The sequence below is a fragment of the Fulmarus glacialis genome, unplaced genomic scaffold (genome assembly GCF_000690835.1).
Source record: "Fulmarus glacialis isolate BGI_N327 unplaced genomic scaffold, ASM69083v1 scaffold16289, whole genome shotgun sequence".
Taxonomy (NCBI): Eukaryota; Metazoa; Chordata; class Aves; order Procellariiformes; family Procellariidae; genus Fulmarus; species Fulmarus glacialis.
The window spans coordinates 9,634-26,457 of NW_009232772.1; the positions used below are offsets into that span (position 1 = coordinate 9,634).

A 16,824-nucleotide genomic window follows, 5' to 3' on the forward strand; every position below is an offset into this window, starting at 1 on the left:
AGGCTAAAGTGTGCTAGTTTGTTAGTCTTCCTTCAAGTGGAAGTCTCCCATGACTCTGCTCCTTTTTATTGCCTTCTTATGCCTTACCACTTTCATTATGATTTTTGAAATGGGGCAAATCAGAACTGCATGGATTTACTTGGTTGCATAATGTTGCTCTCTGTGGTTTTCTCCTTCAATTTTTTTCTAATAACTCCTAACAGCCAGTTTGCTCCTTCTTTTGTTGCTGAGCTTTGAGTCGATTTTTTATCCAGACTGGTCTCCTTTATTTCAAAAGACAGACTGAATGTATCATTCTTCTGAGTTTTCTGATTTTCTTTGAAATACTTGTACTCCTCCAGAATATTTATTCTGAATATCCATTATCATATTCTGCAGTGTTCTCTCTTCATGTTGGAAAAAATTGTTTAATGAGAATTTTACCTTCTTATTCCTAACTTGTTCTTATTTCTTCTACTTTCCAATCAGCTAACATATTTCTTTTAGATGCTGTCTTAAACCCAGTATTATTTTTATGCACACGTTGTTTTAGAAATACAAACATGCAGATTTTTATATCTCAAGAGAATTCATTTCATTGTCACCAGGACTTACCATTAGTTTGTGTCTGCCAAATGGCATCAGATAGGCCCCAAAGAGCAGGGAATATGAAAAACACAGCAAGCTGCTTAGGATGAGGTTTCCACAGCAGTAGTGCTATTATACAGGCGGTGTTTGTAACTGTGGCTGTTAATTTAGAAAGAAAGAAGAGAAATATAAATGGTATTACAGACAGGACAGATAGTGGTAGATAACACTTCCAGATTCTTCCCCCAACTAGAGCACAAGGCGATCTTAAAATCTTTCTGGTTCATTGAGATTTGTGCTGAGTTGATATCGCATGAAATACAAGACAATGCAGTCCTTTGGCAGGCTTCTGAGCCACGTCCTGAGCTGAGAGATCCTCGGCACTGATACAGCTGTTAGCCCAAAGGACAAGAACTGCCACTGAGTAGGAGAAGGGGCTGCTGAAAGACGTGCAGCCATCATGTGAGGCATGTGGGAAGGGGGGGGGAAGCACCCTTCTGCTTTCCTTACCTAGTCCTTAAACGTAGGTTTCCTTTCAGGGCCAGAGGAGACAGTTAAAGACATCTAGAGGGTCTGGTGACTTTTTATCTTTCTTTTTAAAAGCAGAATGTAAATGAGTCACTGATTCCTCCCCCCACAGGAACACCTTTACAGGCTGAGTACAAAGACCATTGGACAGAACTGAGAGGTTCAGAGGTCTTGCATTACTAACACTATAGGGTTTTTTAATTATTATTATCTGGGATTTTTTAAAATCTCAAATGAGTTTCATAGAGTGAGACAAACACCTAGTCCTTCAAGTGACCTTTACATACCTAATGCAAATAGAAGTTTTCTACCCGTGAACTGAGAGATCCTTCCAAAGAGCAGAGAGCAGAGGGAATTTACAGCTGAAAAGCAGATCATCACATAACCAACATAATGTATCCCCAGGGCACAGGTCACATACGTCTGGAAGAGAAGAGACAGTGGTGACACGTTTTCTTCAGTGAAAATATGCAGCTAAGGTTCAAGGGTCTTAGCCTGAGTATTTGGTAAATAGCCAGCATGGATGAGATCAAAGGAGCATAGCTACAGAGTTTGCTGACAAGTCCCTGGTGCATTGACATAGTTGGCCTTCAGCAGCGATATTCCTAACCCAGTTCCCATGCAAACAGAGCAGTAACAAGCAGGAGAAGAAACTGGAGCACTGCTCACTATGCAAATAAAACTCTGGAAGTGGCATTAGGAATTTTCTGCCCTTCCCTTCATAGCCCAAGAGATGAAAATTGACAGTCGCCACTATGGTCATTACAGAGCAGCTCCCAAGAAATGAAGAGGACCTCACCTATAAGAGTGTACAGCCAATGGAGATGGCCATGGAGCGAGTGCCCCTTTCAATCTGTTCACACACAGCAGCAAGTGCATTCTTCTGTCTGCTTATATGCAAGGTTTTAAAGCTTAAGTGTCACATAAGCAGCTCAGAGGGTTTGCCCCCTTTCTTTGAAGGCTTTCTCAACGAATGTCTGGAGAACATACCTGCTGTGGGTCTAGGTTTGTAGAGGAACTGGGGGAGCAGAAGTGGGTTTGCTCATTTCAGTCCGTCAGGGTTTGGACGTGTTGCAGTAGTGACTGGTGAGGGCTTTCAGCCAGCCATGTTGAGGGTTTGCCCTCTTACCGTAAAGGTAATAAAATATGTGGTAAGTGTGCTGACTTGCACTTATACAAACTCTAGGGAAACCAGAAGGACGGAAGATATAAAAGCTTTGCAGACTTCTGGCTTTTTTCCCAGTTTGTTATTTACAACAAGCTGAAGAGTTTGAACCTGTAGCTCTCTGCTGTGGCCTCCACTGGTGAGTTAAGCTCTCTACAGCGTTCTTTTTAAGGCTGTTCCAAGGGACATATTTACTGCTGGCCTCTCCTGTTTGGAGATGTCACTCAGAGTTCATTCAAGTAGAAGTAAGCAGTAATTTAGCAAACCACAGATCACCACTGAAAACATCTTCATTTAACAAGTAAATGTAGATCAGATGCAATAACAAGACACAAAAGCACAAAAAACAAACAGAAATAGATTTTCATTGTCATCCACACCTTTGTGTAGTCACCAGAAAGAAATCCCTGTTCAAACCCACTGTACATTGTCAGAGGGATTAGAAGACACTGTCTTTTATCTTTAAGATGCTGGAAAGTTGCTAGGAACGTAGACCAAAAGGATGGTGTCTCTAGTATTTCTTTCTCAGTCTCTGCTTGGTCAGATTTGATCTGGTCCAGAAATACAACAATCAGCAACACAGCTAGCACACCACTAGCTGCAAAAACAAAACAAAAAGTTCATGAAAAAATGAGGAATGCTGGAAGAATGATGGGAAGTCGCTTGCTGCTGTTATTGTTCTGACTTAGTGCTTAGCTCTCTGTGGGATGTTTTGGCAGATGCCTCTGATTCCGCTGCAGTGTAAAGGCCATTTCTGTGTAAACACGAAGGCCTGATCTACATTCGCATCTTCTGCATACAGCTGCACACCTCGCAAATCCCCTCAGCTTAACTGTGACTGGCCTGTTGTGACAGCCGCCGGGCCAGCTGCACGGCCGCAGAGGGTGATGGCTCACCCTTCCAGGGCAAGCCAGGGGTCGCGGGGACGGGGAGCTGGCCAGAAACGGCTCCCTCGGGAGCTATCAAAAGACTTTAAATCAACACGAGAGAGGAGCATTCACTTCCAGTGCCAAGGTTTTCGTGGCTAGGGGGGGATCTTCCTTCAAATACATGGAAAGAAAAATAAAGGGCTAGAAGTTGAACTGCTGTCCTGGATCCCAGTATATGTTGCTTTTTTTTTTTTTTTTTTTTGGTCAGCTCGGAGCCATGCTTTGAGTATAGAATATGTGCTATTTTAAAGAGGATAGTGAGCAGCTTTGGGTCACTTGAAAAAGATGGAAGTTACAGCTTTGAACGTATAATTTCCTAGCAGAAGCAGCATATGAAAGAATTTGTAGGGTAGTTAATCAGAAAATGATCGTATATTTATTGGTCTAGGTTTGTTGCTTGTGGAGTGAATCAATACAATTTTTTTTCATGTTATCAAGAAGATAATGACAGGACAAGGGGTAATGGTTTTAAACTAACAGAGGGTAGATTTAGACTAGATATAAGGAACAAATTTTTTACAGTGAGGGTTGTGAAACACTGGAACAGGTTGCCCGGAGAGGCGGTAAATGCCCCATCCCTGGAAACATTCAAGGTCAGGCTGGACGGGGCTCTGAGCAACCTGATCTAGTTGAAGATGTCGCTGCCCATGGCAGGGGGGTTGGACTAGATGACCTTTAAAGGTCCCTTCCAATCCAAACTATTCTATGATTCTAAGATAACTGTGGCTCATAATATAAATGAAACAGCCACAGATTCACAACTGATTGCTTCGTTACAGATGCAAGGCATGATTATGTTTCCTCTCTGACTTACACTGACTAGAAATCCATCCATGGAAACAAGTGGAGTTCAGAGTAAGAGGAGAACTCAGCAGCTCTCCACATCCACATTGCCTGTTTAATGTGCTCCTGTGTTACTGCGTATGGGCATGCTCTTTTCTGTGAATTTTTAATGTCCAAATATATTAGCAGATTTACAGTAAATTGCCATCAATTTTTTATTGCTTATTATTTCTCATCCATGTCTTCTAGAATGAAGTTGTATTCTCCAGTGTCCTGGTTCTCCACTGTGGCTGAGCTGTAAACCCTTCATGATGTAAGTCATTGTCGGTTCTGCCAGGGTGTTTATTAGTGCTTATGGGCTGATTGCAGGACTTATGTGGGCAAGAGCAGGACATCCACATTTACAGGACAAATATTCTAACAAATACGTCGAAGGAATCAAGAGCAAGATAAGTAACTGCATGGCTTAATAGTGGTTGGTATGAACATAAATAGAAACATCCACAGTCCTCGAGAAAACTAAACAACAAAAGACTTATCCATTATTGTCTCCACCCAAGCTGGGCAAAATATGTATTCAGCAACCAAATAGAGGAGACATATAAAAAATGTCTGTGAATGAAATATTTAGCTATTTGATTTCCCTCGAGGTAGGAAAAGACATATCTTTTATTAAGAGCTTAAAAGAAAAATGAAACCCTACTGACGCGGGGTCAGTAGACCGCAGGGTTGCATTCATTTTGCATGAGCAAAGCCTAAGGGAGTGCTGTATATGTTAGTCATCAAATTTAAATATAAACTTGTGAGCCAAACCTGCCTTTAGCAGAAAGGCATCAGCACCAGCACACTCTGCAAGGGAAGTGGGGAGATGTTCTTTGCATTTTCTTACCAATTAGGAATGGAGGTTGGGGAAGGAGGGAGGGTTTGCTGCGATATATTTGTCCGGTGAGGGCTGGCTCTGACCAGATCACATACTCTCTGTTTGAGTGTATGACAATTTCCGTGCATCTGTCTCAGCATAGAGAGTATATCTATGTGCAGAGACTGCAAAGATATTTTAACAGAGCCAAGGTGACATATTGCCTTGCCAGATACTTCCCCTTTATCCAGAGCAGAACTTGTTTTGAGCCAGATACTTTTTGAACTTTCCTCACTGAATGAATCTTAGCATATCTATTTTTGTCTTTCCGATTTTTGATGGCATCAGCCTTCCCTGCCTTTGATTCCTTTCTAGCCTTATGCAAGGAAAGTCTATGGCAGCTGTAGTTACTAAATGGGAGACATGACATTTCGCCTAGTGCTTCTCTTTATCTTTGCCTTTCATACTAAGGTATTATAATTCAAGCATGACAGCTGAGAATTGATTGAAGTTGTAAAATCTCAGCAGGGATCGAAAAACCTCCTCCCAAATGATTGCATGTTCTGGGAGCCATGGTTCAGGTCCATCTCTAATTACGGTGCAGTTCTTGTGCTAAAGTTGTTTTACACGTGGTAGGACACCAGCCAGTTCTGATAGGCATCCCCAGATAACTAGAAGTTGGTGAATTCAAGTACCACTAGCTGGGCTGCTCTTAGCATCTTGGACCTCTGCAGGCATATATAAATCTGCCCAGTGCCATCAGTAACTAGTTCACTATTGCTGATCCTGAAGATAGGGAATTTAAAACTATCATCTCATGCATAACTGGATAAGTTGCTGCAATCCTCTAATTGCAATGTGGGCATACTTTTGATTCTAGTCCGTAGAGCAACACTGACACCATGCTGGGCTTTAGCTTTGTTCCAGGTGAAAAGTGTAAAGAATGTCTTGCTCCTTTAGACAAAAATGATACAGCACTGGCACAAAGCATTTGAAACTATTTAGGAAGGAGTTGTTTACGGTTCTTACATATCTTATTTCCTTTTAGCAAATTGGTTTGAAGGAGGAAGTTGGAAACTTAATCTGCAACGTCATGCTAGGTTTCACAAGTAGTAGGTTCACTATCAGTGATATTCATTAAAGATTGTGTGGATTACTTACCAGTGTAGATCCCTAGCAGAGTGTAGATTAAGCAGTTGGAGGGTTCTGCTGACCCAGTGGTGTTCGTGGTATCAGTCATGCAGTCATATGCTCCGCAGCATGCCAGGTTTTCTTCTGAGATTTCCACTAATTCAGTAACAACCAAAAGAAAGGGAGGACAGGGAAGAGATGAAATGAGTGCACACTATATGTAAGGATATAAGAAGGAGGGAATCCAGCGCTCGGTGATTAGTCCTGGTTTCAAATGCTTCCTGATTAGAGATGTTTAACTTCAGAATCCCAGTTTAACAGACAAAAATTTGGTTTAACAGAAACAGTTGCTCAAGACAGAACACTGAATTGATGGTTACATGGAGACATGGACTAAAGCCAGAGGCTGAAATCTGAATCCAAGCTCAATTTGCAGTATTTAAAGTTCCAGTGTGTACCTATACCTCTTAATCATAATACCCCACAAGTCAGGTCCCTCAGTTTACACCATCACTGAACTGATGGGCCTCAGTTCTTACAGCTGGAGCACATTATCCCCCTCCAGGTAATTTCTGTATATGTTACAGGAACAGAAATCACCTCGAGACATCTTCTTGTTTTATAAATTCAAATTACAATTACCCACTAATGCAGTCTTCCAAGAAATCAGCTTTCCTGGCTTTATTACTTTATTACTAGCTTTATTACTCTTTAAGAACATACTTGAAACTAGAACAGTTTGGCAGGGTTTGGAGCAGGACCTTTGCTTTCTTCAATTCCATCAGTGTTGTGCTGGGCACGTGTCAAAGCCACACACATGCGTGTACTCACGCACCCTGTGTGTCACCACTTCCTCCAGTGCCCTTTCTGTAAAGGAAAAATACTAACCCAAAGTGTGAGCCTGAATAAGCTGTGTAGTGGGGAAGGATGATCAAAAAAACATACAAGTATTGCAATGCTTTCACTGCAGAATTTGTCACTGGTCCAAGCATAATAAAGGGCAATACAGTGTACCTTGGCTGATTCCTTAAACAGGACTCGATCTGTAATTTTTCAATTAGGGTTATTGTGTAACTAGTTTTAGGGTTTTTTTCCTCATTGCTTCCAATCAAAGCTGCTGTGACGTGAATCAGCTGTTTAACTAGCTTCATAAACAACTTTAGGTTCAATATCAGATAAAACTTAATAACATAAAGAAAATCACTACCTTATTATAGCCAGTGGCTACTGCTACACAGTTTTGAACAAACAGGCCTTCAGCAAAATTACCATATGCAAAAGGTGAGTCACACTAGTAAAGTGTGGAAGTGTGTAAAACAAGTTTTTTGTCTGTTCATGCATCATCTGAAGATGAAGATGCACATGCAATTAGTGATATGGAAGCTGCGAGGCAGGGTTTGCTCTGTTCCTCTGGAAAGAAGGCTGCAATATTGATGAGTGAGAAAGGATGACTCTTGTCATTTACATTGATTATTGTCTTCTGTTGTAATATTACCTCACGGTGTAGCTTGCCTTGCTGTGTCTGGATACAGTGATGCAGGCAATATGTCAAGTGTACATACATGTCTGAATTTTAGGCATTTTGATTCTGCAGATACATACCGAATCTTTCTGACTGCTCAGTGAAATTATATGTTTTAAGTATATGGACAATATGGGTGGATATCTTTGCTGCACTGTCAGAGAAGAGGAAAAGAAGTGAGTGCCTGGAGAACCCTACCTCCCTGCAAGAAGCTCCCTCTAGACTAAAGCTGAGTCTCACTGGGGAGGCACAGTTGGGAAGCTTATAGTATGACTGCTCATCACTGTTGTGAAGGTATGCAAGGCCTTTGGCTTGTTCGTAAGATACCTCCCAGGAGCACAGCATTTCCTGAAGCCCAATGTAACTGATAAAAAATAAGTAAAAGTTGGAGTTTCATTAGAATTTAGAGGAACATCCTCAGTTGTGAAACTAGGAGAGGATTTAAAAGACAGAAAAAGAGTATTTTAATCCTCACTTAACATGATGTGTGCTGTGAGGCAGAGGAGAGTAAAATGGTTGCAGTCTGTGCAGACCCCACAGCTGCCCCACAGCCTCTGCCCTGCAAATGAAACCAGAATGGCCATTCCCTCCTGAGACATCGTGTGGCTCAGTGACCAGGTCGGCAGGGCTCAGTAGCACTTGATGCAGCCCTTTAGCATTCTGCTTTGATGGAATTTCATCTATAGTTGCTCGAGTTTAAAGGAAGCATGATTCTCCATAAGTATCACACCTTGTGACAACTACCGTGCCATAAACCCAAGGATTCAAAGATTGAAACCTAATGCCAGCTCCCTGACATTTAGGTTTAACCAAATACTTATTTGAATACCCTCCAGGGAACAAACTGTTTAACTGAGCCAGGGAAGAGAAGTAACTTCTTGCTATTCATAGTAGCAGTGTATATGGAAATCTCTTTCCATGTCCATCCTGTTCTGACTTTGACAGGATAGGGAATGATCTGCAATGATAATACGCTGTAGCACTTTGAATCTCTAAAGTGGCGTCCTAGTATTAATTTATCTTCACAACTGCCCTTTTAAAGCTTACACCAATTACAAGCATGGGAAATGAGGGCAGCACTGTTGAGTGATTTCTTCAAGCTACATCGGCATCTCCTGTCTGAGCCTGAAATACAGCGGAGGAGCCCTGGCATGCAGACTCCTGCCAACAGCTACTTCCATTTCTTCTTGACAATTCTGTAAAGCACTCATTTTCAGCAAGCACCAGCGTCAGCTTGACTAACCTTGAATGTTTAACAGCAAATGAATCCACTACAAGCTCTGCAAAAAGGCTGCTTCAGTGTTGCCTTTTGTTTTAAGCCACTTTAAATAGAAGTCAGATGTGAAAGACTGTCACTGCCAGCAGCCTACCTATGCTTCACAATACAGGGCTGGAATTCAAAAGGAATTCAGTAGACATCTATTTTTGAGCTAGTTGTCTGAACTCTCTTTATAGCTGATGAAGAGTTGATAGAAAATAGACACTTCCAGAGAGCAATTTAGCCCGACTATTTCAGACATCTACCTTCAGATGAGCTAAGTCACATCTGAAGTGCCTGTTTCCACTGACTGTGAAGGCAATTGAGGGTCACTAGCTCAGCTACAGAAATCTACCTTTTAACTCTATAGAACCAGCTGATGTTTATAGAGAGAAGCGCCAAGATTTTAAAATATATTTTACCTTTGTTGGAAGCTTGGCTAAATATCAAGGATGAGATCAGATTTCCCCAGATGCCGGAGGACTGAAATATCAGAAAGAAGACCCCAAAGTATTGGTTGATAATGTCTTTCCCATTTTTTCCTGCTTTCTCAGCATATGCATTGCCAGCAATGGTGAGGTAAGTGCATTTGGCAGACCAGAGTGGTGCTCCTCCTAAGCCCAGGATCACAGAGGTAGGGATTAGTGTGTACCTGCCAAAGAACACTTTATTTAGCGTAGTTATCATCCATTAGCATAATAATCATTTGCCCAAAGATCCAGAGGCAAAAATAGACATCAAAGAAATAGATTTATCCTTTGTGTGATTCAATAGATCTACTACATCGAACCAAGAAAGGGCCAGTCTTAGAAGTTCCGGATGTGCAAGCACTCCCTGCTGTGTCCAGGGACTAGGTCTGGGCTAGGCTGGCTAGGTCTGTGCTCATGTGCCCTGTCCTCTTGTAACTGAGAATGAAATTGCACCTGCGCTTCAGAAGATGATCACAACAGCTTTCCTCTGCAGAGTTGCATCCCCTGTGACTGGAGAGCAGAGGTAAATTGTTCATCCACCTCTGAAAGGGCAAGGCAGAAGCTGGCCTTCTCCTGTCAGCCTCTGCTCCCAGAGCCACTGGCTGGAAGAGAGCTTTCCCTTACGAATCGTTTCAAAAACAGTCCTAAAAATCATTTGGATTTTAAATGAGACTTCTGATTTTTTTTATTTTCTGAAGGGAAATCTCTGCTACACGCATGAGTTAGAGAAGCAGCTTCAGGTGGGCGGATGGATGCATTTATTTTGGCTGTTTGCACATTTTCACATTTTCACCTGTCTGCCTCGCCGGCTACTGGATTTATTTATTCCTGTTTCTTGCAGGTAACACCTTTTGCATCCAACTTTCAAATCCGCAACACAGAGATAGAGTAGGAATTGAGAAGAAAAAGAAGAACGAACTTGACCCTTACTGATTGGTTCAAACACAATAGACAAGGTTAAAGTATTTAAATTGTACCAGCTAGCGTAGAAGTTCCCTAAGGAGAAAGCGATGTAGCAGCACATAGAGCCTGCCATGGTCCACTTGCAGCCCAGCTTCTTGATGAGGATTGGAGGGAGGAACATGGACGATAAGATGAGCACAGCATAGAGAACACTAAGGGAAGCAACGCCTAGGCCTTCTTCTGAGTGGAGACTGCTCTGCATGGACAAAACCAGTGGTTGAGACAGATTTTATCACAGGCATGCGTTACTATGGTGTACAGAGAGTGGCTTCAGGCAGAAATAGAGAGACATGGAAGCTGGGGCTGGGTATTACTGTCTCCTTTCCCCAAAGCAGCCTGATTATGGATTTATGGTTTTCCTCACAATGATAGCCCATTTATGAAAATATGATACAGACTCAGGTGACGATTGCTCAGATTCAAAGCTTTGATAAGTCAGACTTTAGATTATTTAATGTAATTCGTTTGAGTTTGTCTTTGAAAGCAAGCTGAATGAAGGATAACCTCTTTTCTTGGCCTTCCCTTTTTGTCTAGGCAGGAATATCCTCAGATCTGCATTGCAAGGGCTGACTTAGCAACAGTGGAAGATTCTTTGCTTTAAACTACAGGTCTGATAATTTCTAAATTCTTCAGAGGCCAAGGTCCAAATATCCTAATATGCTCACAGCAGCCCTTTATAGTTGGAAGTAATTGATTCACCCACATTTTCACAAGGGAGGAATAACATTTTACTGATCTAACTAGGTTTTAGAATTTTATGCTCAGTATAGTTCTCCTCTGGTCTTGATACTGTGAAATTTGCAATGAGATCGAGATGCTGTTTATCAACATTTTCCTGTTTGTTTTCATTAAAAGCTGATGTGATCCAGTACAGTTTTGGAAGGGAGAATGGATGCTGGGGGGGTAGCACTGGAGAGCGCTGGAGGACAGTGAGGCTGCTGGTAGCCACACCAAACATTTCCAAGCCCTGCGATGGCTGCGTGGTCCAGGACCATGGTGGCAGCCATGCGGCACCCTTGGCAAGAGGCAGGCATCAGGACAGTGTGGTGAGGAGGTTCTCTGTTGAGCAGCGTCAACGTATTTGAGAATCGGAATGGTTGTTTTGTAAAAAGGCAAAGAGGTTTCCTGATCACTGAGGTCCTATTTCTGAAACATCCATGCCTGGTTTAGTCGGCTACAGCTTCCAAAAATTAGGAGCCAGGCCTCCAAAATCATATGATTTGCTTAATTGTTACTGGTTTGGGGTTTTTTTTTGGGGGGTGGGGTGGGGGGAATGTTGAAATAAATGATGCAAATTTTTAATGCTTGTCCTGCAGGCTTCAATACAATAAAATAACTTACTTCTGACTGTGTCTCAGCAAGTCCTCTTTAACCACCAAGACAAAATGGAGAGAGATCTTCTCTACTTCATGTATCAGCACCACTCCCTCCTGCAGCGTTAGGGGAGGCTTTATGTTCCAGCACTTAACCTGAGCATGTACCGTTTCAGATGGTGGGGCTGACTCGCTGCTTCTTGGGTTTATCTTCCCCCACCTCGTTAGTCTGCCCAGCCCATAACATCTTGTCCTGGTTGTGGCTGGGGTAGAGTTAATTTTCTTCCTAGTAGCTGGCATAGTGCTGTGTTTTGGATTTCATATGAGAATAATGAGAATAACACACTGATGTTTTCAGTTGTTGCTAAGTAGTTGTAGTGCTTAGACTAAGTCAAGGACTTTTCAGCTTCCCATGCTCTGCCCGATGCACAAGAAGGTGGGAGGGGGCACAGCCAAGACAGCTGACCCAACTGGCCAAAGGGACATTCCATACCGTATGACGTCATGCTCAGTATATAAACTGGGGGGGATTGGACAGGGGGCAGCCATCCCGGCTTGGGGACTGGCTGGGGGCGCCTTAGCGGGTGGTGAGCAGTTGCATCACTTGTTTTTCCTGGGTTTTGTTCCTCTGTCTCTCTTGTTGTTTTCCTTTTCATTACAATTTTTTTCCCCCCAATTATTAAATAGTTTTTATCTCAATCCACGAGTTTTCTTACTTTTGCTCTTCAGATTCTCTCCCCCATCCCACTGGGGTCAGGGAGGATGAGTGAGCAGCTGTGTGGTGCTGGGTTGCCGACTGGAGTTAAGCCACGACGTATCTCCATCCATTTTTGGGACTGTTTTTGCAGAACTTCCTTGAACTTGGAATTTGACAGTGTCAGTGAACAGACACTGCTCAAGGAGAGAACCGAGAGATGTACAGAGCTAGCAGGGACCTCGTCCTGAAATGAGGTCAATCCCTTGTTATTGCAAACAAGTGCATCATGTTATGTATCAAGCTCCACCTTTAAAGCATACAGATTCCCACACCAGTGGGAAAATTCGACCCAATTGATCAGGGTCATCTTTTAATATCCTGCCTACAGTTGCTCATGGATGACTTATATCCACTTAGTTGTCATTAGACCAGCACAGTCTTCTAGTCTGAGAAGTTCCTCCTTGTGTTTATCTACTCTGAAGTATTCATAGACAGCAACAGTAACCCTCAGTCTTTTATTTTGGCTATGCTAAACAAGCCAGCTCTGATGGTATCCTGAGTGTTCAAGTCATTCTAGAAACCCATCTCTGCTACTGTGTTTTAAGATGTTAATGCCAATACAAGCCACAACTGCCTTTGATTTAATATATTTTTTATTATTATGTTATATCATGATGCCAGGAATTACTGTATTATTTTATACTTAAATTATTTAATGGATTGGGCATACATTTTTATTATTTTACATTGCTGTAATACAGCAATATAAAACAATAATAATATTGTTTTATAACAATATTGTAATAATACTGTATAATAACAATAAAATTATAGCAATTTAGAAATATTCAAAACAAACCCTTTCCAGAAATTGAATTTGTTTTTCATTTTGCAACATATTATTTTAAGAAAAATCTCAGAGAAATATAGTTTTCATTGAAACAGCTTTTGTGGACCTAAAGAATACTTGTCGGACACAAGTGTTCAAACTATTTGAGAAGTACTAGAATAAAATATTTAGTAAATGCTATGGATCTGGGTGAGGGATATTAACCTGCACCGAACTGATGTCCTAACCCACCTGAAAAAAATACTGTGCATGCCTTTGTCACAGGAACTGTGGAAAGACTGGCACGTTTCACACCACCAGCTGGCCTGATGCCCTTCCAGGCCAGCTGTCCTGCCAACCAGTGGGAGATGCTCCACTTACCTGTAGACTCTGGAGTCCTCCATAAGCAGTGAAAAGAAGTAAAAATCCAAAAGAAATGACCAAAACATTCTTAAGATTCCTGTCCATGTTGATGCACATAAGACAAAGGTCTGCCGGTGCAGAGAGCTGATCCAATTATTCCACGGGATGCTTTGAGTTGGAGAAAAACAGCTTATATTTTGTTGGAAAAGGTCACTTCTCACTGCATTTGTAGAGGAAAGAGTTGTTAATTATTTAAGGATTGGCCAGTGAACTTTACTTTTTCTGATATTGAAAACTTGCGGAGTTGTTATTCATTCACCTGTTGTGACCGAGGCACTAACGAGCGCTCCCAAAGGACATCTATCAGGTTTTATTAGATAGGTATAAAAGTGACTTGCAACACCTGGACCGATTTTAGTATCACAATCATACATTATATGTCTCTCTCCTATCACCAGCACAGAAGAAAAAAATTGCAAGCAGTGAAATGCCTGTCTGGCATAAAGATACACTAATCCATAAAGGGCAAAGATTAAAAGATCATACTGGGATCTATATCAGGCCTATTGCTTAACTAAGGTTACAAAAGAGTACTAGGAAATGAGATTGTTTGTGTTACAGTGTTGTCTGCATACACTAGCTCTATAGCTGTGCAGCATAGCAAACCAAGGTTGCTGGCTGCGTGGCAAGCGGAAGAGCCTTCATCCGTGCTGAACCCCGTGGCTTTGGTATTTCCAATTTACCAAGTCATACTCATGAAAATCATTTTTCCCCATCTTTCCCATCAACTCAGAAGCCAAGAAGAAACATGGATTTAGCAGATAAATGAAAAAGCAACTTCCCCTCCCCTCCTCCAGCCCCTGGATGTGGGGTTGCATCTTACCTTGCCAGTGCTGCCCGGCTCAAGGAGTGAAAAGTTTCCCCCAGCCAGCCAACCCTGCCGTGTTTGGCCCTGCTTTCCCCTATATTCAGAGCTTGCCCTTGTGAAGTTGCACCGCCTTTTTGTTCGTGACACACTGGCCATCCTGCAAGTCCTGACTGGGCTTTTGAATATTCCCCTTCTGAGCACACAAAGTCCTCTCTGCCCCTAAGCCTGGCAGGGCGAACAGACCATCTGCAGACCCTTCCTGCAGCAGTAGCAGAGGAGGGGTTTGAACTTGGGAGCAAGGTGGAATCCAAAAAAGTCCACGCAATAGCGTAAGCTCATTCAAGTGGAGGTGGTCTGTAGGGCGTCTGTAGTGTCTAGTGGAAAGGCACAACTGAGACTTGGTCTAAATCCCACTAGATGGCACAATTTTGCTTCCCACAGGGGCGTTCGAGGGTGAGGGGAGGAAGCTTTAATGCATTAATTCATTTAATACATTAAAGAGGTCACAGCTAGTTTCTACTTTGGAGAAAATTCCAGTATGTGCCTTTTCATTTTCTTCTTTTGTCTTATAATCTTCTTGAATGAAATAATGCAGAAAACATAATCTTTTAATTCTCTATGGTTAATGGTACTTCTATATTGCAAGTCTAGATAGTGAAATACTGTCTTTTATTTTACAGACTGTTATGCTCAGCATGCAAACACTTTCAATTAGATCACAATGCTACTCTTGTTTTGCAGTGGTTGTAATCCTCTGCAAGGCTTATAAACCAAACTGGTGGTACTTTTCCCAATCTTTTTAGGTTTATGGACCCTTGCAATTTTCATGTGAAGAAATTTCAGAAGAAATTTACACCTGGTGATAACATGCTTGTTTCTGGTTTGGACCCCTTAGAAATAGTCTGCAAAATTCCAGGGGTTCGAGATCACAGGTTTAAAACCACTGGCAAAATGAATGAGAAAATGTAAGAATAATGCTTATCCTAAACAAAAGCATAATTATCAACTGCTCTGGCAGAGGCAAGAACCAAGGAAAGTGCAAAGCACACTCAGTTATAAAAGCCTTTATTTTAGTGCTCTTTCTCGACATTAGCAGTAATAACAGCATAGCTTTAAAAAAATCAGCATTAACTGGACGCTATTTTTAAAATGCAGTGTGGATAGGTTATCTGACCAGCGCTTCTGTTCAGGAGGAATCCTTAACTCCTAGCTCAGTCACGTCCTCTTAGCAGCAAATTTAGAGAGCAAACGGGGGATGGTGGCATTTTTTGTGGAGTTTTTTTCTCCCCTTTCAACCAATCAAAGCCATTTTGGCCTGTTCCACATCCCTTGCCCAGAGCTTTGGGTTATCCAACGGCCTGGCCCTGAGCCCCTCCTTAGGAATGTGCAGAGTCTTTAGCAAGGAGATCTGATAAGGCTGAGGAGCTCTTCCTTTGGTACCAGGCAGCAGCGGCTCCTGGGGGCCTGCTGTGTATCACCCTTGACACCGCTTTCATCCTTTCTGCCAGCCTAAGATTGAGTGAGCCTCAGGAGCTGTGCGCTGAATTTTGGGCTTAGCTTTCGCATAGGAGACTGCAGCCACCAAACTGAAATGTCTTACAGAGCGCGATCACAAAAATGGGAGGTAGAAGAGGCTGGTTAAATTCATGACTCCATCCCACAGCCCACCACGTTTATTTTCCTGTGTTTATTTTCTCAGTGTAAACGAGGGCAGCCTTTGCTTTAAAGATTACAGCTCCTGAGGCTAATCTTTGGGGGGTTTTGTGCTTCATAATTATAATTTCCCTATTTACTCTTTGCTGGTTAAATATATTGTTCAGGCCATTATTTTAACAACAACAACAAAACAAAAAACCCAACACCCCTAATACACACCTTAGGATTTTCTGTCTTAGGAGGCTTTTAATTGATTAGCTCCTCGGTGGTACAAGGTGGTATCCCTTGAGTGTCTCTGTAGAAAGGATGAGTATTTTTATATGCCAGCTGGCCAATGGTTTGGCTAGCCACATAACATGGGCAAGTGTTGCAAGAGAACTGGCCCTAACTGGCACTGGTCTCCGAGGAGCTGACACTGAGCAGGAGTTGCAGAGGACATGTGCTTGCCCATGGATGCCTCCAAACACAAAGATGGGGAGAGGGGAAAGTGGAGACAGAGTCTGCATATTCCCAAGTGGAGAAATGAAGCTGATTCCTGCCCTTTTTCCATGGTGAAGGCATTGCAGATGTACTAGAGGGGAACATCAGGACCGAGCCTGTTGTCCTGAGCTGTAGCAGTTCTACAAAGCCCATAGTATACTGGCTTGTGCTGGAGCTCTTAACTGTGGCAAAGCCAGCAGATTGCATGGTCCTTCTTGATAAGCTACGGAGAACTACCTGGCTCACACTCCCAGCCCATTGAACCCATGCTGCTGCTATTTAATCCATTCTGTTGGACACATGAGCCTTGAATTGTCTTTCCAGAGACTACTGTGGGGCAGTCAGGACCCTCCTGTAACTAAGCTACCACCACCCCAAATGCTCACCTTCTGTTACGCAGAAGACACTCTTCATGGGCTGTAGCAGTGTGAGTGTCCTGAGGA

General features: G+C 42.4%; 1 protein-coding gene across 1 annotated transcript in view; it reads right to left on the bottom strand.

The window, feature by feature from the left end:
• The window catches only part of UNC93A (unc-93 homolog A (C. elegans)), an 18,652-nt gene extending 5,170 nt beyond the window's left edge, over nucleotides 1-13,482 (bottom strand). The window contains exons 1-7 of the mRNA XM_009585064.1: nucleotides 13,396-13,482; nucleotides 10,190-10,371; nucleotides 9,165-9,394; nucleotides 5,993-6,118; nucleotides 2,641-2,858; nucleotides 1,383-1,518; nucleotides 595-726 (exon numbers count right to left, since the gene is read on the bottom strand). Coding sequence (XP_009583359.1) covers nucleotides 595-726; nucleotides 1,383-1,518; nucleotides 2,641-2,858; nucleotides 5,993-6,118; nucleotides 9,165-9,394; nucleotides 10,190-10,371; nucleotides 13,396-13,482 — 1,111 coding nt within the window. The remainder of the gene's footprint in view (nucleotides 1-594; nucleotides 727-1,382; nucleotides 1,519-2,640; nucleotides 2,859-5,992; nucleotides 6,119-9,164; nucleotides 9,395-10,189; nucleotides 10,372-13,395) is intronic.
• Between the last annotated feature and the right edge of the window lie 3,342 nt (nucleotides 13,483-16,824).